At 37.6% G+C, this 21,943-nt stretch overlaps 2 protein-coding genes across 3 annotated transcripts in view; both read left to right on the top strand.

Annotated features, from left to right (window-relative positions):
• The window catches only part of LOC103065998 (uncharacterized), a 36,206-nt gene extending 26,575 nt beyond the window's left edge, over positions 1 to 9,631 (top strand). The window contains exons 18-21 of one of the 2 annotated variants that reach the window (XM_088143436.1): positions 927 to 995; positions 1,807 to 2,001; positions 4,787 to 4,908; positions 5,697 to 9,631. In XM_088143436.1, coding sequence (XP_087999562.1) covers positions 927 to 995; positions 1,807 to 2,001; positions 4,787 to 4,908; positions 5,697 to 5,892 — 582 coding nt within the window. In that variant the 3' untranslated portion in view covers positions 5,893 to 9,631. The remainder of the gene's footprint in view (positions 1 to 926; positions 996 to 1,806; positions 2,002 to 4,786; positions 4,909 to 5,696) is intronic. The other variant, XM_088143435.1, reaches the window with a different exon arrangement.
• Positions 9,632 to 14,310: 4,679 nt separating this feature from the next.
• TOP2A (DNA topoisomerase II alpha) overlaps positions 14,311 to 21,943 on the top strand; it is a 30,043-nt gene continuing 22,410 nt past the window's right edge. The window contains exons 1-9 of the mRNA XM_088143434.1: positions 14,311 to 14,673; positions 17,090 to 17,242; positions 17,624 to 17,714; positions 18,008 to 18,071; positions 18,767 to 18,912; positions 19,615 to 19,712; positions 20,024 to 20,236; positions 20,372 to 20,545; positions 21,181 to 21,282. Coding sequence (XP_087999560.1) covers positions 14,644 to 14,673; positions 17,090 to 17,242; positions 17,624 to 17,714; positions 18,008 to 18,071; positions 18,767 to 18,912; positions 19,615 to 19,712; positions 20,024 to 20,236; positions 20,372 to 20,545; positions 21,181 to 21,282 — 1,071 coding nt within the window. The 5' untranslated portion in view covers positions 14,311 to 14,643. The remainder of the gene's footprint in view (positions 14,674 to 17,089; positions 17,243 to 17,623; positions 17,715 to 18,007; positions 18,072 to 18,766; positions 18,913 to 19,614; positions 19,713 to 20,023; positions 20,237 to 20,371; positions 20,546 to 21,180; positions 21,283 to 21,943) is intronic.

Raw genomic sequence — 21,943 nt, 5'->3', positions numbered from 1 at the left:
GAATTGAATGGCAGGCAGGGAACCATAGCTCATTACAATCTTAGCATTTATTCATTCTAAATATGTTTTTAGAAGATATTTTATATGTCATATTTGCCTAGTTGATTTATGGTGGTGACATTTCACTAACATTTTATGAAATGTTAAAAGATAATCCTGAATATTCTAAGTCCTTGGATTGAAAAATTGTGGAACACAGAAAGTTAATGAACGTCCTCTTAGTTTCTTGCTTGGTAGCTCCACAGGATGAAAGATCAGCAAATTATATTTTATTTTCCTAGGATAATTCAATTTCCTATTTATAATATGGTAAATCTGACCCAAATGATGACCACTTTCTAATACCAACTCCTGCAACATCCTTTTTAATATAAAGACTTGCTAAAGTTTCCCATTACAATCTACAATCTATTTTCATATCTGGGATATTGAACGCCATGTCAAAGAAATACTGCAAATAATCGACTGCTGTTAAAAGCATATGTGCTGCTGAAATTAGCATGATTTGCCCTTTAAACTGAGCAAAGGCACAGGTATAAATTAAAGGAGAGCTAGCCAGTGATAGAAAGATGTTCTACTATCTATCTCACTGGGTGCTGGGACCATGAATCCTGCAGCCCCAGTGTTTTCTTTCCCAAACAGAAAATAGATTGATTATTTTGATTCATTGATTCATTCTGACTCTCATCCAATATAATAGTGAGTACCTGTGGTAGAGATAGTAATGTGAGGCAGACTAAGAGAAGTGATCTGTTAGCTTCTGCCACGTGTTGCCATTGCTTTTTTCTGACAACTGCAGTGAACAGTGAAAGAATTAAGGGCTGCTCAATTGGGTGGGTTTTGTGTTCGTATCTTATTATAAAGAATTGATCAGAAGGTCTATAAATCTTGCAAATAAAGAATAATATAGTAAGCCTTCTCTCTAGGTCCAACTTGATGAAAGCCACGTAACAATTCCGATTACACCAACTATCATCTCCCAGAGGGTTCCTGCAGTAAGTTCAACAGGAGTCAAATCATTGGCACAACATTAAAAAAAAAACAAAAAAAACTCATATACCATCTATGACAAAGAATCTAGTTCATGATACGAGTTAAGATTTTTATTTGTTATAGGACAACCAGAAACTTCCAAAAACAAGCAATCATAGCCCATTCAGAAAAACAGAAGCTGCTTTGAAATGTTTTTCTCCATTCGGTGCCCTTTAGATGTATTGAAAATATAACCCCCAGAATTTCTAGTGAGCATGTTAACTAAAAATTTTAGAAGCTGGAGTCACTACATATTTGGAGGGTATCATTTTGGGTAAGCCTTATATAGCCCAATTGCCTTTGTTGCCCTTCCTAGCCGGCTGGGATCAAGGAAGTCAGGGGAGTTAAGTGCTTATTACAAGTCTACAGATCAGACTGGCAGTTCATGGAATTGCCTACATGAAGAATGGGTAAATATATTTGTATACACTTCATATCTATCTTTAATGCTATAGTCTTGGTGTGTTGTAAAAGCAAGCCATTGGACACATCAGCATGGCAAGTATAAACCTATATGGATTTCATTTAACTGCCATAGTTTCCCAAGAAAACCTGGGAACAGCAGTTTTGGTGTGTGGGATAAATTGTGGATTTTTTTTTAATTGACTCCTTGCTTGGTAGCGATATATGATTCAAATTGGCTTCAACTGCTAAAATAAAAACAGCTCATTGAAGATAAGGAATGAAGTTTGATGGGCATCAGCTACTCCACCCTGTTGAATCAAACTCTATTTAAATATAATGTACTTGTCTGGTTTTCTTTCACTTTCCCAGCTCCACCTAGTGGCACTAAATGTCCCTCTGACCGGTGACATGAAAGGGATTAGTGGTGTGGACCTACAGTGCTATCGGCAGGCACAAGAGGCGAAGCTGAATGGAACTTTCCGGGCGTTCCTGTCCTCAGATACTCAAAGCCTTATCTCAGTTGTGAAGAAAACAGACCGGAATCTGCCAGTTGTTAACCTTAAGGTTAGTAACAGACTCTATTGGCTCTTGAACCAGTACATCCTTCTTGGGTAGAAGTAGGCACATCAAGATTGCCTTATGATTGCCCAACTAATTAAAATCAAATCAAATCAAAGTTTATTGATCAGCCCTAAGGCCTGATCAAAATAAAAATTAAACACTAAATATTAATAAAACTCTTTACAAAATTAATATAACAAACAGATTAAATAAAATGTGAATAAAAATAGAGTAAATAAGTATAAGTAGGTATACATATAAGTGAAAATACAAATCATATTTCCATATCACCCCAGCCCAACTAATTCCAGTGCCTGGTTTCCAAATGGAAGCTGTTGAGAATTTTATTCTCTTTGTACAGGAAATGCAAGCAAAGCTGTTGTTAAGTTCCTTAAGTATCTAAACAACTATCTCAAAGTCTTTTTCTCATGGCCATATTAGTATGCTTTCCTCCAGTCCTTGAACTGGCAGAAAATTATTATTATCCTTATTATTATTGGATTTATACATATATATATATATATATATATATATATATATACACACATACATACATACATACATACATACATACATACATACAGTATGTGTGTGTGTGTGTGTGTGTGTGTGTATATATATATATATATATATATATATATATATATATATATATATATTTGGTCAACTCAAGGCAGCAAACATACTGAATACTCCTGCTTCCTATTTTCTCCACAACAACAACCACCCTGTGAGGTGGGTTGGGCTGAGAGAGAGTGACTGGCCCAAAGTCACCCAGCCAGCCAGCTTTCATGCCTAAGGGAGGACTAGAACTGACAGGTTCCTGGTTTCTAGGCTAGCCCCTTCACCACTACACCAAACTGGCTCTCTATATTATGCTGGCATAAATGATACTGTCCTCATTGCAAAGCCCTATTCTGCCTCAGTGATGAAGTCAGGGAGTAGTACTGTCTGTACAATTTTTATGTGGGATAAATTAAGGGAAGCGATTGGTATGTTTCCCTGGCTTTGTATCCCCTCCCATTGAGCATCACTCCCAATGGGAAAAACATCCACCAGTCACTCTTCTTAACATGCACTGCGACTGGGGCTGGGGAGATAAGTTTTGATAGATGGATAGACCAGTAGGTTTAACCATCCATCAAACCTTGCTTTAGTTTTGCAGAGGTGCATTCAAAGGGAGCCCACTTTTCATCTGATAATCCGATTCCTTTTGGACACAAGTATAATGCTAGTCTGGAATAGAGTTCCCCCCCTCCAGAAAAAAAAACACCCTCAAACATAATTTTATTTAACAGCACCTCCAGTAATTCTAAAAGAGACTTCAAGGTACTGTCTTGAGGATGGGGGGAGAGGTTTGGAAAGATTTAAAGGAAAAATAATTGGAAGTCACCATTCAAACAGAAGGGGAAAAACTAATAGTGATGGTGTCAACACAGAACTGATCAGTTTCACTCCCTCTCTTTAGTCAATTTTATGGGCAGGGTTTTCCAATGGACTCTGGATGAATGGGATGGGAGGAAGACAAGGCAACTCTCGAAGCTTGTAGAGGCCTAGCCAAAAAAAAAAAAGGTGGGGGAAATGTTATCTGCAGCCCTCCCCAGCAGGACTGCAGACAGAATGAAGGTACTGATGGCACCCATAGATCCATAGATCCATACTTCCAAAACTAGACCCCCTTTGTAAGACGGCCCTATTGCTCTCTTAAAGTGGCCAACCTGTGTTTATAAGGAGCCTGTAAGACATCCAAATGGCATTTCAGAAAGCACCAGGCTAATATTATGCAGGGAGGTGCCTCTGCACCAGCTAGGTATCCAGCCTCTCCAGTCAACCAAGATAGAATAGCTGGGAAGGGTAACACTCAACAACCAGACCCGAGTGGCTGTGTTTACGGCAGCCTAAAGGGCCAATGGGAGCAAGGCAGATCCCAGCCCCCGACTCTATCATCAGCGAGGTGTCACATAGCATTTCAACAGCAAGACTTGTACAATATTGGGAAAAAAGGACCCCAGTGCCTGTCAGCTGTTTTTAGACAGCTTTTCAAATCAGCGGTAGTGCTTTCTGTGTGGTATAGTGGAAGGGAATTTTTCTTAGCTTCTCTCCTGCTTCATAAGTCAACACCTCCTCACCCCATCTCATTGCCTGTTAAGTTAGTTCACTTTTAAATAAGAGTTCCACTCTTCCAAGTATCAGTAAATCCATATTTAAAAGTATCTGCCTAACAGATGGCCAGTTGGATGGGATGAGTTTGCATCGTGAAGCAGGAGGGATTGCTGCATTGTGTGGCCTTCCCTCACCGAACCTGCCCCTTATTACTCAAGCTGATCCGTCTTTCAGAGCCAAGGCAAGAAGCTAATCCCCAGCTTGGAGAACTGGCAGATACTGGGAGAGAAGGGCTTAAAATTGTTGACTCCCTTACCCAGACCAGAATGGCCCTGGAGGAGAGTGCCCAGAGGCTGAAGTGGAGGGGGTGGGGCATGCCCACCCTTGCCTAAACTGGCCAATAGGAGGTGGACCAATCTCTTCCCCTAAGGATCAGCTGGCCATGTCCCCAGCAGAAGGTTGGTTAAATGGGTCTGTTTGGAACCATGACAACAAGAAGAGACTTGGGTTAAAACAGAAAATACTCCTTTAATACAGAAACAACTCAGAAAAACTTAAAGCTGTCTCAGGTATCAGATGAAGGCCACATCATGAAAAATGGCAGAAAAAAAGAGGTTGCTGCAGCATGTTTGTGCCATGGTTAGAAGCAAGTGCAGAAAGGCTCTAAATCTCATTTGTGCTACAGGGTCAGCTCTTGGCAAAGAGCTGGAATTCTCTCTTCACTAAGCACGGAACTTCTAATTTCAACTCCATGAAGTTCCCCATCTATGCGTTCAATGGGCTGAATGTCATGACCGACCCTACATGGTGAGTAAAATGGAGAAAGAGCATCCATAAGATATGTCATTTTGGAAAATTACAAACAGGGTTTAAGAAAATAATTCATTTTTTCTGAAAGGGGGAGCAGAAGAAAGAATTTTGCCTAATGTTTAGGGCAGTGTTTTTCAACCTCAGCCACTTTAAGATGTATGGCCTTCAATTAGCAAGTCCCCAGTGTGAAATAGAAAAAGCAGTATTAGAGAAATATTTGGCAAGCCACAAAAGAGACAAAGCGTATTTTTGATCAAAATACATGTAGTCATGTATGTTACATTTCTGACAGAAATAACAAGAATATGGGTAAAAAAAATTTTTAAAAAGATCAAAGTGCTTTTCTTGAGCAAGGGATGTTTGTCAATTATGCACATCAGAAGAGAAGTGTTGTTCTCTTTAATTTGGCAAATAGCGATTTGTCAAGGTCATCTTCTATTTCTGCTGCCCCTATACATTTGGAAGCAATGCTGACCTGCCTTATAGGAATGTTGTAAGAATAACCACATGAACTGCATTGAGCACTAAAGGAAATCATGAAACTGCTGCCAATCCTATGTGGATGAGGTCCACACAGGATTGGCAGCAGTTTCATGATTTAAATCCTTCAATCGCATGGAAGGAGAGGAAGATTATTGAGATGTGATTTTTGAGCATGCAGGCAAGGAAAGCAGAAATGATTTGTATGCCTGGGCCTTACCTCCACAAGAGATTGACTACTCAAGAATTTTGAAAAGCTGGCTTCTTCTTTCCCTCTTGTACAATCCTGCTGTTTGTATTTTCAGGACCAATAAAGCTGTCTGGCATGGCATGAAGCTTCAGAGAAGGCAGTCCAAACCTCAAGACTGTCAAGGCTGGAGGAAAGCATCCAGCCAGTTAAGAGGACATGCCTCTCTTCCACTTAAGGACACATTCCTCATGGAGGACACCTGGAGTTGCTCAGATTCCCTGATAGTTTTGTGTGTGGAAAACGCTCTTTGATATTTGCACCTAAGAGGAACATAGAATTAGACTGGCAGGGAGCACCAGAAGGCACTAGTTACTGTCCAGGCTGGAATGCGTTGAATGAAAGAGGCCCACGCATTAAGGCATCAGGGTGCAAAGCACATGTTGAGGAAAGAAGTGGGTAAAGAACCGAAGTACCACAAGTTGCCATGAGTGTTTAGTCTGCATGGACAGCATCAGCCAGACTGCTTGCTCTTGGGTCTCAGTGCATAGATAGAGCCCCTTTTAAAATATGGCATTTGCATATACAAATATACACATCTATTCACGGACATTTCTTGACCAAAAAGTGGCAGAAGTCTGCATTAGTCACAGTCATGTTTAGGAAATACTAAGTGCCCTTGTTTCTATAAAATTCCTGAAAAGGGAATTCTGTAGAATCTGACAAAGTCTACATGTGGATTACTAGCTCATGTACACTCTTTAACATCATAGAGCTGTTACTTCAACAGCTAATGGGATGAATAGTGTAAATCCCTTCCCTAAAAACATAATATGTACCTAAAGCAGTGTTTCTTGACCTCAGCAACTTTAAGATGTGTGGACTTCAACTCCCAAAATTCCCCAGCCAGCATGCTGGCTATGGAATTCTGGGAATTGAAGTCCACACATCTTAAAGTTGCTGAGTTTGAAAAACACTGACCTAAAGCATTCCTGGTTGAATTAGCATCTCTGGAAAAGAGCCAAAGAAAAAGATTTTGTAATCATCTCTGCAGAGTGTTACTTAGTTTCTAACAACAGCAGTAAAGTTGGAACTACACAGTTATATGTAGATCCCAAGAGCATACAGTAATGTTATGCAAAAGTGCTGTCCATGGTATCATATTTAATGGGGAGAGGGGACTTACTATTTTCCATGCCAGTTATTTGCTCCCTCTGCTCATTTTCTGGAAGGATAAAACATATTGGACCCTATACCTAAAGAAGTGATTTTAATGGGCAAGCAGAACGATTCTTGTCAAGGAAAATGTTAACTGACCTTCTCAAACTACATGGCCTACAGAAACTCTCAAACCTTCACTTATCAACATGCATGCATCATAGCTGATTAAAAAAGAGTTTGGGGGATGAAATTGCAAGAAGAGAATTGGAAAGGTTTAAGCACCCTTTTTCCAACCAATTACCCCCTGAAATAGCCACCTCAAACAAACTTACTTGTACTATAATCACCAAATTCTGGTTAGGGAAACCTGAACATATTGGTATACTTTTTATTTCTTCTGACAGTATAAACATAGTTTCTGTTCCCAAACTATGGTACCAGGATAGTACTATCCAAGAGATGCAAACTATGATTTCCAATAATGCTACCTGACACTGCAGTGCTCTTTGTTTGTCCAAACAACATTGTTGCCTTGGATTCAGACTGTTGTTAATTATGCCCCTGGAGAAGCATCTGGAAGGCTATATTAAAGGCACCTGCATACATAACTTTAGATGTTCTTCATTTCCATTCTTTATTTCCAATTAAAAAAGAGAATATGGATCAGGACCATAATCTCAAACATATCAGTCTGATAATATGTCTCATTACATTCAAGCAGCATATACTTTGGTGTAGTTAATGGCAAAAAAAAAAAAATGTGCATTACAGTTTTTCACTTTGGGGCCTCATTGAAATTAATGACTATCTTAACTATTATTCATTTCAATGAGGCCCCAGATGCATAATTTAGGAAAGATCCATCCCAATACGATTATAAAATATGAAAGCATTTATAAGTCACCTGACAGATGTAACAGATTTAATCAAATGTGTAAAATGCAAAAAAAAAAAAAAAAGTGTATCATTAATAAAGAAACTTGATTACAGACCATTGCTGATCTGTTTCAGTTTGCCCATATAACCAGAAAAGATCCTTAAGACTGACAGTGGGATCACACAAATCTACATTTGTCTGTGCCTTCCAGCAATTTTACTATATGTGCTAAACTATGAAAAAAATCAAAATAAATTTTGAATCTTCCCATTACTGTAATTTATCCAGTGGAAGGTGCTACTTATATATTGCTTAACATACTTCACATTTATTTCTGTAAGAGAAATTGCAATTAAAGTATCCATTTTGTTTTTAAAAACAAATTCCCATTGTCTAACATTATTTTGAAGCTGATAGCTGTGTTTGGCTTTTAAATCTGTTCTATTTCCTAATATCTTCTGAATCAGTTAGTTATAAATCTGTGAAATAAAATCCTTTTACTGAGACTGAACTTGTTAACCTATGCTTATAAATTTTTCTTGATGTATTAACCATTTTTAAAGAAGAATGCCTATTTAGAAAAATTGAAATCATGTTTTGATATATTTTTCCATACTGTAATTACTTACCACTATAAAGCAACTTCTATATAATCTTTGTTTAAAAATGCTCCCTTTCTTTTTTATTTTGTGTTATGTCTTTTAGATATAAACCTGTGAACAGAGATTCAGAGATCCGGTTACTATCAGTTATTTTGTAGTATTAACTACTACTATAGTTATTCTGAAAGCCTTTTGGCTGAAAAGCAATGTAAAATTCTTTGAATAAATAATGTGGACATTCACAAAGCTACTAAATGCTTGCTTGTAGAAAATAGATTTCTTGAAGACGTCATTTGATGGTACATATATAATATGTCCCCTGGCATTGTTAAATTTTAACTGAAGGTCTTGTTTAAACCTTGTTTAATCAAATAATTGGCTGTAATAGAATTCTTGTCACTGATCAAGCTATTATTTCCAAATCCTATCAGATTACCCATAATAACTACATTTCTTATGAAAGAAAATTGCAAAAAGGATGTTATGTCATTTATCTGTGACAATAATCTATTACAGTTTTTCCCATAATCTCAAGAGGTCATTATCATAAATAGAAATATTAAAATATTATTCAAGGCAAACATTAATTTAATCCTGCTATATGAGTTAACTGTTTAGAGATAAAATTAAATAAAATCATTTCCCCTTCAAAAGCACTATGTAATTTTCTTCCATGTTCATTCTTGATAACTAGAATTTTGATGGAAATATTTTACCCATGAACCTTTCCATATAACTTAACAACATGCAAAGTACTGTATACTTCTTTTAAAGAATAGAGGCAAACTTGAAATCATTATCATCTGCATATATTGTTAAAACTTATTTCTATTAGAAACATTACAGTACTCGAAAGCTGAGAATAACATTTCAGTCTAATTTTTCTTCTTAAAGCTATTTTTCTTTTTCTGCATATTGATTGTTTAATCATTTCTGGGGGCTTAAGGTTCAGTTTTAATGCCAAATATTTAAGGATTAATCAAAGATTATCTGATTTTAAAGACAGTCCATTGTTCTTTCAAGGATAACTTTTGTATGTTTTCCATGAATAATTCAGTAATATAATTTGAGAATGTTGAATGAAAATTGACAGTAAGAAAATATTACCAAATACTGTTATAGTGGGTGTTGATCAAAACCTGATGCAATATACGTTATCTGTCTGACACAATAACAAATGGAATTAGCTACTTTAAATACTATCTTGCTACAAGTTTTGAAACTTGCATTAAATGGAGAATTATGGTTCATGTAACGAGTAGGAATCTCTGTTACAATTTCCAAGAGTAGTATTGACTAGGGAAACATAGTACTGAATATAGAAATGTAATGATCTGAAATGAAGCAAAAAAGACCACTTTGTGAATAAAATCTGTTGTTATACTAAGTGGCTTTAGTTCATGAAATGAACACACGTGAAGTTATTTCACAATATAAATACAAGTCTGTAAGTGTTAAATTATTTGTAACCTTTGCAGACTTCACGCTTAGTAATTCCCAACATCTTTGATAGTGAGTTACAGATCAGTTGTGTCCTATATGCAAAAAAATAAAAATCCTGCTTAAACATCCTTCCTACTTTTGTTACATTAAGGAAAGTGAATAATTTAGAAAACTGAAGTTAATTTGGTACATTTGACTAGAATCTTGCTCTTGGCAAGTCTATTTTAAATTCATGCTCCCCCATTATTTATATATGACAGATGTGGGGTTTTTTAAGTAGGCAGGAGCAAAGGCCACTGTATATAGAGCCTCGTCGCAAGTGGGCAAAGCCATGTTATTTTGCTTCAGTTTGGGAGGGATTGGGGTTTTTCTTAGTTTTGACTGTGTTTTCATATCTTTTGTGCTTCAAATTGGTAGGAAACCATGCCACAAACGTTTGGCAGTTGCAGTCAGAAGAACTCCAAAGGAACAACTGGTTTGGAGAGTGTATGCAACTTTGGGGCTGTAGTCTGCATATTCTGATAAATGCAAATAGATTTTTAAAAAATTAATGACAAAAAGGACTAAAATTTGGGATATAAATGAATGTCAGATTATGATCTGTCTGTATTGTATTGTCTCCTCCTGAATGGTAACCTCTGTAGCTGCATAAACTGCAACAATATTCAAAACAGACCTTTTTTATACCTCACTTCAGTCACTTAGTCTTCCTCTCACCACCCATTGAGGCACATATAACTGGCTTTCCCCACTTGCTATGCTCCATAGCTTGTGAACAGCCTGCAACAGGCATCCTGAGATTGCTGGAGATGAGCCTTGATCAATGGTCAAGAGTTTAGGTGGGGAACATGCTCACACATCTTTCACTGTGATGATAACCTTTATGGGGTGGAGGATAAGTGAGTAATCCATGCTAAATGACAAGGCAGCCCACCAAGAATCCTTTGTTAATCCTCTAGCTTTATGGAATACAATATGAACAATTTTGCTTAAGCACTTTGACACACCCAGATTTCATTCTTGCATATTCACCAACCCCCACCAGGCAAGTGGCCAAAGAGCCTGAGAGGAATGGAAGAAAGCACCTTGAGCTTCAGATGATGTGCATTCAAACATTGTTTCTCAACTATTTTTCTATCTGGACCTCCTTCTTATAGCAGTCCTTCTCTTTTCCACCTCAGCTGTGCCTCACTGGTTGTCGCTGCCATTGCTAGCCTAAGTTAAGTCTGGCTGGATGTGCAGTTTTGATCAACTGCCCAGCTTCCAGACTGGACTGGTTTCAAAGTGGGTCACTCATTGGTCTCTCCACATCCAAGGCCACATTCTTTATACTGTTTTGTTTCTGTTTTCTTGCTCAGTTTGCTGTTTTTTTCTTTTCCCTCAGGCCCTTGTCACTTTACTATTATGGACTGAGTCCATAATATTCACACCATACATTCACCATGGAAATCAGCCCTATTGAACATCAGAGCATATACATTAAGGCAAAATCCTATCCTGCTTCCACAGTGACATTTACAATGCTTAATATAACCCAATGCCAGGCTGGAAGAATCACAAGCCGGAATTAAGATTGCAGGGAGAATCATCAACAACCTCAGATATGCAGACGATACCACCCTCATGGCAGAAAGTGAAGAAGAACTAAAGAGCCTCTTGATGAGGGTGAAAGAGGAGAGTGCAAAAGCTGGCTTGAAACTCAACATTAAAAAAACTAAGATCATGGCATCTGGACCCATCAATTCCTGGCAAATAGAAGGGGTAGAAATGGAAGCAGTAACAGACTTCATTTATTTGGGCTCCAAGATCACCGCAGACGGAGACTGCAGCCATGAAATTAAAAGACGCTTGCTCCTTGGGAGGAAAGCTATGGCAAGCCTAGATAGCATATTAAAAAGCAGAGACATCACCTTGCCAGCAAAGATCCGCATAGTCAAAGCTATGGTTTTTCCAGTAGTAATGTATGGCTGTGAGAGGTGGACCATAAAGAAGGCTGAGCGCCGAAGAATTGATGCCTTTGAACTGTGGTGCTGGAGAAGACTCTTAAGAGTCCCCTGGACTGCTAGGAGGTCAAACCAGTCAATCTTAAAGGAAATCAACCCTGACTGCTCATTGGAAGGATTGATAATGAAGCTCAAGCTCAGATACTTTGGTCACCTAATGCGAAGAGAGGACTCTTTGGAAAAGACCCTGATGCTGGGAAAGATTGAAGGCAAAAGGAGAAGAGGACGGCAGAGGATGAGATGGTTAGATAGCATCACTGAAGCAATGAGCATGAAACTGAGCAAACTCAGGGAGGCAGTGAAGGACAGGAAGGCCTGGCGCAATATGGTTCATGGGGTCACGAAGAGTCGGACACGACTTAATGACTAAACAACAATATAACCCAGGTGCCATCCTCATTGGACTCCACATTTGCACAGCATTTGAGCAACATATTGACTGGGAAGTGATATAACTATGAAAAAAAAAGTAATCAGTTTCCTCTATCTTGAGATCATAAGTCACCTGTTCTAAGGTGAAAACTAGATCTTTTAAGTCCTTATGTCCCCTCTTCCTGACTCGGGCTTCCAATGGACATTTCTTAGCCAGTAGGGGATCAAGATGCCAGATGGGACAGGCACTTGACTTGATGCAACAGAGTCCTTTATTGTGTTCATATAGTTTCCTTTCTCCCCAAGAACTTACAACAGTCCAGGTGCCTGATGTAAATTAATTGAGAGAAAGTGAAAGGTCCAGTCAGACATGCAAGAGAACTTCATTTCTGAGTGGAAATTTGATGCTGCATTCCACTGATTCTTGTCAAATGCTATTGGGGGGTTGGATACAAACTTTGACATATTTAAGTCCTTTGAAATCTTTTGATTTCACTGATTTCAATGGACTTATTTCACCTGTATACCCACTCTGCAGAGATGATTTCATGGATACCAAATATTCCCCCAAATATTTTCTGCTCCCTTTACTTCCCCCAACCACACGATCTGAACTTTAGAACAAAGTCAGACAAAACATCCTATTATTTTATTGTCATTCTTCTTAAAATTATTACTTGAAAGGGCCACCGTTTTGAAATAAACGCATGCCCTCACTTCTCTATTCCGTAACAAGTCATAGAAACCAGTAGTTAACTAGGAAGAGGATTTCTTTGGTCTCCCAGGGTTCCAGCCAACTGCTTGGTTTCCTTCCTAGCCAGAAATGATTGGGTGCATTCATGTGCTCTGCAGATTTCTTTCTTGTAATAACATCATATATATTGAACTTTATTAATATCAGTAACATTACCTTTAATAGTATTAATGGCTTTGCAGGTATCTCTGTCAGTATGTTAGATACAGTAAACACTTCTGAATAAATTCCTTGTCAGTTCATTCCCTCAAAAACAAAACAGCTGCTAAAATATTTTCTGTTTTACCATTCATTCAAATTATTAGTAGTATTAGAATTAGTATTACTAATCAAACTCGTATGCTGCTGCCTCTAAAATTCAGGCACCCCAAGTGGCATGGAGTGGAAGACCTATTCCCTGAATTTGGGAGAGAAAACAATTTTGCAAAGGTAGCTTCTTAGCCTACCTGAAAATATGAACCACCCAGTAATTCAGGCAAAGTAAAAAGCATTTATTAAGGGGGAGTCAAGCCTTTTTATAGGGTACAGAAACAAATGATACATACATTTGGTAATATGTGATACATCAGAAAGCAAGTAATCAAACAATAAAATGCATTGATTACACATGAGAATTGAACAATAGAAAACATTGATTACAGATAACATTCTACAAGAGGCAAATTTAAGGCAAGTTCTCCTACACAAAAAGAAACGGCCTTGGCCCAGAAGAAAAACATGCTTTCCTAAATTTAGAAAAGAGGCCTAGACTGCCATGTTAAAAATGCTAATATCACTTTTTTTTAAATGCTAATAATGAAGCCTAAAATTCCAGGTAACAAGCAACCCAACTTCCAATGACTCTGGGCAGCTCACGACAATTGAACAAAGAAATTACAGTAAAACCAATAAAACATAAAATATAAAAGATGGCAAGTGGGACAGAGCAGTTGGAATGAACCAAAGAATCTCACTCTGGGAGTAGTAAAACATAAACATGATTAAAGCTGCTGTTTGTTCGGCTGATTGGTTAATAAATATCGTCGTTTTGGTCCTTTGTCCAAGACCTATCTTCTCTTTACACTCCTAATTTACATATTTTAGAATAACTGCTGCCTCGAGTATAGGAAAAAATGTATTAGGCGTGCCAAGGGAATACATATTTAAGCATAATAACCTAGAGTGATTAATTTGCAAACAAACTCGCGCGCTGGGCATTATTCCAGCACTAGGCTCACTGGCCCATCGGAACGCCAGTAAGTACCGTAAGTATCACCAAGTCCGAAGTAACACAAGGGGAAGGAGACTCTCGCGCCTTCGCTTAGAAGAAGAAAAACAGACTGTGAGGCAAACTTTTTTTAAAAGTCTTTTTTGAATGTTCTAATGTTGTCCCTATTGGCTGGGTAAATATCCCTCCCCTCTTTCGTTTACCTTATCCGCTCTCTCGTCCTCAGCAGGGATTGGTCAGACCACCACGGAGGCGTGCGCTGATTGGTGGAGTGCGTTTTAGCGGGGTTAGCCGTGTCTTTTGAAGTTGGCTCCAGTTGGAACTGGTCTTGTTCTTCGCTCTCCGGCCCTCAGCCGTTGGGCCAGCGAGGTGCACGGGAGCGGTTGGTCCGGAGAGCGGTTGGCGACGAGGGCGCGCTTCGCTTATCGTGGGTTGAGGGAGGCCACGATCGCGGCTTTTCTCATCGCAAACCTTAGTCTTTCCCCCACTCCCTCAGCCAGCGCCTCCTATCCCCCCCCCCCCACAGCTCGGTAGCGCGTGTATTTTGAGGCGTTGATCTTCCCTTTCTGCCGTAGCTTGGCCTTTTGGGAAACCTAGATTTCCCCATCCGCATCTCTTCTCCCTTTCCCGCGCTTCTGAAGCCGCGATGGATCTCGACAGCTCCTCCCCGCTCAAGGTAAGCCCTTCGCCCCATCCTGGGCCTCCTTTCTTCACTCAGCGTTTTCTCACGCAGTTTAAAAACATCCCTTTCTGACGCGATTCCTTTCCTTTTGTTTGTTTTGGTTTACCTTGTAACTGGTTGGGACCAGATTCCTCCCCCCGCTATGGTCCCTTTGAGCTACGGTATAGTGAGACTGACTCCCACCGTCTGCATCCCACGTGACTGGCTGTGGTTGATGGACATAGGGTGGCTTAAGGGATGCTGACACATGTATTGAATGTTATGGGTTGGATCCAGGTAATCATACTTGGATCATATCCATTGAAATCAAAACGTTAAAAGGCATACATTTTCATAAACCACATCTGATGGTTCTGATGATGCCTTTTAATAAAATTTGTTACAAAAGGTGCAACCAAACTCCTGATTTTTTGCTATCATACATAGCTCTCCTTCAAGTTCAGGTATAGCTTATGGGAAAGGCTTCTCTATGAGGGCCTGAAAAATTATTGCTGTTCCTAGGCAGTGCTCATGTAATTTATCTTCGCAATAACTATTGAAATACATTGGAACCAAAGTCATTCACTTACCTTTGAAGAGCAGTAGCAGCTATGCCAAGAAGACCTTTGCCCAGATTCATCTGGTGTGCCAATTGCACCCTTTCCTGGACCAAGAATCCCTTCTCATGGCCACTCATGTCTTGGCCACCTTGCATGTAGATTATTACGATGCACACCACGTGGAGCTGCACTTGAAGCTCATCAGAAACTACAGCTGGTCCAGAATGCAGCAGTATGAGCCATTATGGGCACACCTCAGTATTCCTATGCAACATTTCTGCTAAGTAAGCTGCACTGGTTACAGTTGAGCTGAGTGCAATTCATCTATGGAGCTCTTCACAGCATAAGGCCTGGAAACTACCATTTCTACCTAACTACCAGCTACCTGCCCCCTAAAATCCCATCCATTAAGTAATATCATCTGATGGGATCTTGGATGGATGCCTTCTCTGTTATGTTACTTGCTTTTTGAAATAGCATCCCCCTGGAATTTCACTGCCCCAGCTCTGCAAGTATTTAAATGATCTCTGAAGACTATTTTTTTTTTCTCCAAGCTCTGGGATAGGTGGTATTGTGCCCATGTGGTGTGCAGTGTCTGTTTTAATTACAGAATAGCTGTTCCCCCTATTATGTTTACTGTTCTGTTTACATTTTATTTTGTTTTTAGATATTGTATTTATTTTTAATTTGTACACTACCCAGAGTCAGTTTGAAATGGGTGCCTAATAAATATCTTAAGTAGGAAAATGATCCAAAATATGGCAGAAATTATCATGTAACTCCAATATCCTCAGTAAAAATAGAACAAATTAATATCAGTATTTTACTTAAGCATGAAGTATTTAGTTTTAATCTAAATAACATGCGGTTAGTATTTAAATGTCTAGGGACCGTATTTAATGTAGGGGTGATACTAAGGTCTGGTATAGACAGGATAGTGTTGTATATTTACTTGGGTCACATTGGATCTATGAGTGGAACTGAGATTTTTGCTTTGTGAGTATGTGTGTGAATGTATGTATTTAAGCCTATTTTAGAACTGACACTACAAAGTTTGTGCATTCTTGATACAAAAGACCAAGGTCAACTTCAACTGTTCTGGTAAGAGGGCAGAGTCCAGACTTTTTATATATTTTGAAGGAAACAATTTTTGTTCAGTCTCAAGTCCACCTTCTAACAGAATCAGGAGTTTTTCCTTTCAGTTCCATTAGGGATAGAGACTTTTAAAAACAGGGGGGAAATTACAATGTAGAAAGGGAAATAATTTGGCCACAATCATCTTGAAGACTGGAAACTCCCAAGTGGGAGAGAACCAGTTTGCCATCTATGTTACATGGAGGCACAGACAAACTGCAAGCATACTAAATGGGCCAGGAACCTTTTAAGGCAAATAGACCCCGGTGATGTGATTGAATATCTGCCTTAGTGTTGCAGCTAACCACTCACTTCCTAGGATATCTCTGTTTTTCCTGTGGGCTCTCCTACAGAAAGCAATCGGGGATCACTAGTGACACAATCGTATCAGCCTTGAGTGCGGAACCAGCACGGGATTGCATTTAACCTTTTTATAGAAACAGTACAGGATCTAGAATGGACTTTGCAGTATGCCATTTGACACTTTCCATCTTTATGTGAAGCTGTTTTTGTACTCTGATTATTTCCTGTAATATACAGTCAGCTAAGATACTCAGTTCTGGAACAGAACTCCAGCAACATGTTCTCTTTTCTCTTTTCAGTTTGTTTTGTTCATTCATCATTTAGCTCTGGCATGTATATCCTGTTTATTTCAGTCCTACTGAGTTTCTTATTACAAACAGGCAGGCCCCCAGTGAGCTCCTCCTTGCAACTTTTCTTGTTTTATTTCCATTGAGGTTGCTGATGTGAACCCCAAAGTGGGGAAGAGAAAGAATGAGGAGCCAAATAAGAGGTTGTCTGTTGAAAGAATCTATCAAAAGAAAACTCAACTGGAGCATATATTGCTTCGGCCTGATACATACATTGGATCTGTGGAACAAGTAACCCAGGTAAGAAATATTTTGTTTGGGCCAGAGACAAGATAGATTGCCCTAAACCATAAAAGACATTTCCAAAGTATTTTGCATTAGGCTATTAAATTAAAATTATTGTTGAGTTTTTTCTAGGAAAATTACATTTCATCAGCCAAATAAAATAGTTTTATAATTTGCTTTTTTCTCTATGGAAAATTCATTTCCATTATTGCAAACCACTTATGATCAATGTGAAAACAATTGGCTATAAAGTCATGAAAACTGAAAAGTTAGTATATTTTTTAAAAAAACAGATTTTTGTGTAACATTGAAATTAGCACACTGATTATAGTATATGTTTCAGGGTGCCTCAAGATTTTGCAACAAAGAAATAAAATTACTCTTTTATCTTCTTAGCAAATGTGGGTGTTTGATGAAAATGAAGGACTGAATTGCAGGGATGTCACCTTTGTTCCTGGTCTTTATAAAATCTTTGATGAAATACTAGGTATGTTGACATGTGGATAAAATGCATTCATAGTGAGGGCATCAAGCATTTTATGAGCACATTTTTTTTAGTTTCATAGATGATGAATAACAATATACAAAGATATTGCAATGAATTTTATGGTAGGCTTTATGAATAGGCTCACTGCTTGAATGGGTATCAAATGCCTGTAAAATGCTTGGTCTTGTTTGGTAAAACTTATTGAAATTAAGTGTGGCATAAACTGAATACCAAGTCAAGAGTTAACTGGCAAGTATTACCGGTCACTAAAAAACTGTATTCCTTTCTTTTAGTAAATGCTGCTGATAACAAGCAGAGAGATAAGAATATGTCTTGTATCAAAGTTACAATTGACCCGTAAGTCTTGTTCAAGATACTATTTAATATTTCTCAGCTTCATTGAGGATTGGTTCACTGGGAAGGAAATGCACACTTTTCCAAAACTGAATCTGTATTCTTGTGGCTTTAGACAGTAGTGTAACGTATAACATAGAATTTGACTTTCTGTCAAATTAGCTGTTTGAACTGAATATATGAGTAGAATGACTGCTCACTTTTAGGTTTAGATTACTTGGGCTCCCCCTGCTGTCATTAGATATTCTATTTGCAGAATGTGCATATAAATTATGACTGTCAGGTCAGCTACTGAATATATTAATCTTGAGAATAAATAATTAGGAAAGATTTAATAGTGGTAATGGCATTTATATAAACAGGTATCAGATTAATTAGAATGCTTCTACAGTAACTGATTTTTAAAAGCTTTGAAATGTTTATAAAAGGATACAATAAAGTACTGTGTTGGGTCAAACAACCTGAATTAGAAGAAAATAATCCTTTATTATAAGTTTGTTTTAGCACCAGATTTGAGAACAGTAGGCCTAATTTAATTTGCTGCTGAGGGTTGCCTATTATTGAGTTAATAAATATCTTTTTTGTTTTAGTCTGGAAAGATAAGTTTGCTTTGCAGTTCTTTGAGTATCAGTTTAATTCTATGAATACAGGAATTTTACCTGTTCCAGATTTATAAGCAATCTGTTTTCTCTTTCTAGGGAGAATAATACAATCTCTGTGTGGAATAATGGGAAAGGAATCCCTATTATAGAGCATCAAGTAGAAAAAATGTATGTGCCAGCTCTTATTTTTGGACATCTTTTAACCTCCAGCAACTATGATGATGATGAGAAGAAAGTCACAGGTCAGAGAAAAACTGCAGTAAGAATTTATCATTTTAGAAATTACAGATGAGAGAATGTCTTAAGGGGACAGCCACTTTTAAAAATCTTTAACTGCTTTCATGGGAATAGTTGCAGCTGAAGCTTCACCCATGTGATTCTATTACAGAATTGCAAGATGTGAATGAAGTCAAAATTTTATTCCATCTTGTCCTGTTTCTGTGCTCCAATCTCTTCCATACAAAGAGTACATAAATGAGTGAAACCTCTTACTATTTTTTTTTATTGTATGAACCAGAATGGGTGGTAGCTAAATAAGACATAAGAAAACATGTGGATTATTTAAAACTGTAAATCTTAATTTTTACCAGCTGCCTTATTGCAGAGTTGGAGAACCTTTGATCAACAACTTGAATAGAATTAACTGAGGTTCCTTATTCAATCTGTGGCCCTACCTCCATGCTTGCTCCTTTACCTTTCTGTGAATACAGCAAAGGAGCAAGCAGTGCTCTCTGCTTTTTCCACAAAGGTAACCATGCATTTCTGTATGCAGGAGGACATGGGGTGCCTAATAAATTCTTCGTAGAAATACCACTGTACTTGTGCTTATTTGTGAAAACGTTCTGTTGAACTTAGTGGGGGTTTATGAGTAATGTGCCTGTAATTGAAGTATAAATCTCTTCAAAGTTACAAAGTATTACTGTGTATCATTAATATTTTTCCAGGTGGCCGAAATGGTTATGGTGCAAAGCTGTGCAATATATTCAGTACCAAATTTACAGTGGAAACAGCATGCAAGGAATATAAGAAGCTCTTTAAACAGGTATAGGAGACTTTGCAAAAATAATTGATTCCGCTGTTTTTAAAATACAAGGCCCCAAAGCTTTATTTTAGCAGCTTCTAAATTTATTCCACATTTGGTTATTAATAATCTACTTGCACATCTCAAACACTTAGCGATAAGCATTATCTCAAATATTTAGTGATAAGCATAAGGAACTGAAATCAAGGTAGTTGGGCCAACAAACCACATACAGTTTAATCCTAGATTAGGAATTGTATACTGTAGATGAAGAAATGTATCCTCCCTCCAATGTACCTAACATAATTCTATTGGTCTTAATTCTTTCTCAGACTTGGACTAACAATATGACTAAGGCAGGAGAGATGAAACTGAAGTACTTTGATGGCGAGGACTTCACATGTGTTACTTTCCAGCCTGACCTGTCAAAATTTAAAATGACTGCATTGGATAAAGATATTGTGGCTCTAATGTCTCGCAGAGCCTATGATATTGCAGGATCAGCTAAAAATGTCAAAGTATTCTTGAATGGAACAAAGCTACCTGTGAGTTACTAAAATGGGCAAGAACAAATCTGCTAGTATGCAAAATCCACTGGCCCCTTTATTTAACATGTTAACAGCCAAGGCAATTGTTTTCTTCAAAGATTGCAGAAATATTTGTGCTTGTCTCCTCTGTAGGTCAAAGGATTCCGTAGTTATGTAGACATGTACATAAAAGATAAAGTAGATGAAACTGGCAATGCATTGAAAATAATCCACGAAGAAGTTAATGACCGGTGGGAAGTGTGTCTAACCATGAGTGAAAGGGGCTTCCAACAAGTTAGCTTTGTCAATAGCATTGCTACAACCAAGGTAAATAGTTACAGAGGTTTACTTTGCTATTGTGAATCTGCCAGCTAAGGTTTTAAATTATACTTTATCAAAGCATTTAGTGAAGGAAAGAAACATTCCTCACTAGGCATCTATTTGTTGTTGAAGACTTATAGCTTTTTTACTTTGAACATTTTTGAAAGACTGAAATTTCACTTCAGTATCTGAATTGTACTTATTAAAGATGTGCTTATGAATTATAAAGAGTTCTAAATAATCTCCATCTTGTGTTTTACTGAATCTAATCTGTCTGCCTTGGTTTAAAACTAAAATACATAGATATATTGTGTAATGTGAAACGATCTCAAGATCATTGAGAATTGACCCCAATCTTAGACTTTTTTGGGTTGGATTGGAGTTTTCTTGAGCTTTTCATCTTTGAACCTAATTAACAATCCTCTGTAGAGAAATTGAAATGAGGGCTATAAAGAAATAAATGATTGGTTATAATAAAAACAAATATGGCAAAATCCTCATGAAAAAGGGGATTGTACAGAATAAAAGTCTACATCTATTTTAGGCTACTGTACTCAAAACTACTTTTAGAATTTGTGATATTTGCATTGGAAAAACACATTGTAACATCCTCTCTGAAAAAAACTTGACTTTTCTTCTAGGGTGGCAGACATGTAGACTATGTCGCTGACCAGATTGTCAACAAACTCGTAGATGTAGTCAAGAAAAAGAACAAAGCCGGAGTTGGAGTAAAGCCTTTTCAGGTACAAATCTCAAGGGTTCCTTTTTTCACTGATCTTATCCCAATTGAAAAATTATGCCAGAATTTTGTTTAATAATTTTTATTGAAGTTTAAAAATACAAAAATAAAAAACTAGTACAATTTAAGAAAAGTATAAAAAGAAGAAAAATAAAATACAGAGAGAAAAAAGGGGGAAAGGAAAAAAGTATAAAGATATATAAAGAAATGACTTCCCCTTCATCAAGACAAGTACAACTTCAGTAACATCATTTTCTCTAACATTTCAACCAAAAATCTCTTCATCCTATATCTCATCTTTTATCTATTAGCAAATAATAAAGCCTCATTCAGTTTTAATCAGCAAAAGTCCATTAAGAGTTACCAGAAATAAGAATATATTTATTTTAACCTTAAACAAATAAATCAATTTCATATTCCTTTCCTTTACTCAGTAACTTATCATTTATGCCAGAATTTTTAATACATGCTTGTTATACTTCGGTCTCATAAAAGAATAGTTAAATCTTTAGTGGTACTGCCCAGCTGTCCTCAGCATGCTACAGCAATAAATACAGACTAGGCAGGATGTGCAAATAGAGGAATATTTTAAATGATAGGATGATGGGATGCAAAAAACCTAATGTGCACATGAAATTTACTTATAAAATACAATTTTTATTAGG

The sequence above is a fragment of the Python bivittatus genome, unplaced genomic scaffold (assembly GCF_059951505.1).
Source record: "Python bivittatus isolate LINGU-HERP-01145 unplaced genomic scaffold, Pbiv_v1 ctg000410_np1212, whole genome shotgun sequence".
Taxonomy (NCBI): domain Eukaryota; kingdom Metazoa; phylum Chordata; class Lepidosauria; order Squamata; family Pythonidae; genus Python; species Python bivittatus.
Note: the sequence above shows the minus strand (reverse complement) of the source record. Positions and strands in the feature narration are given on the sequence as shown.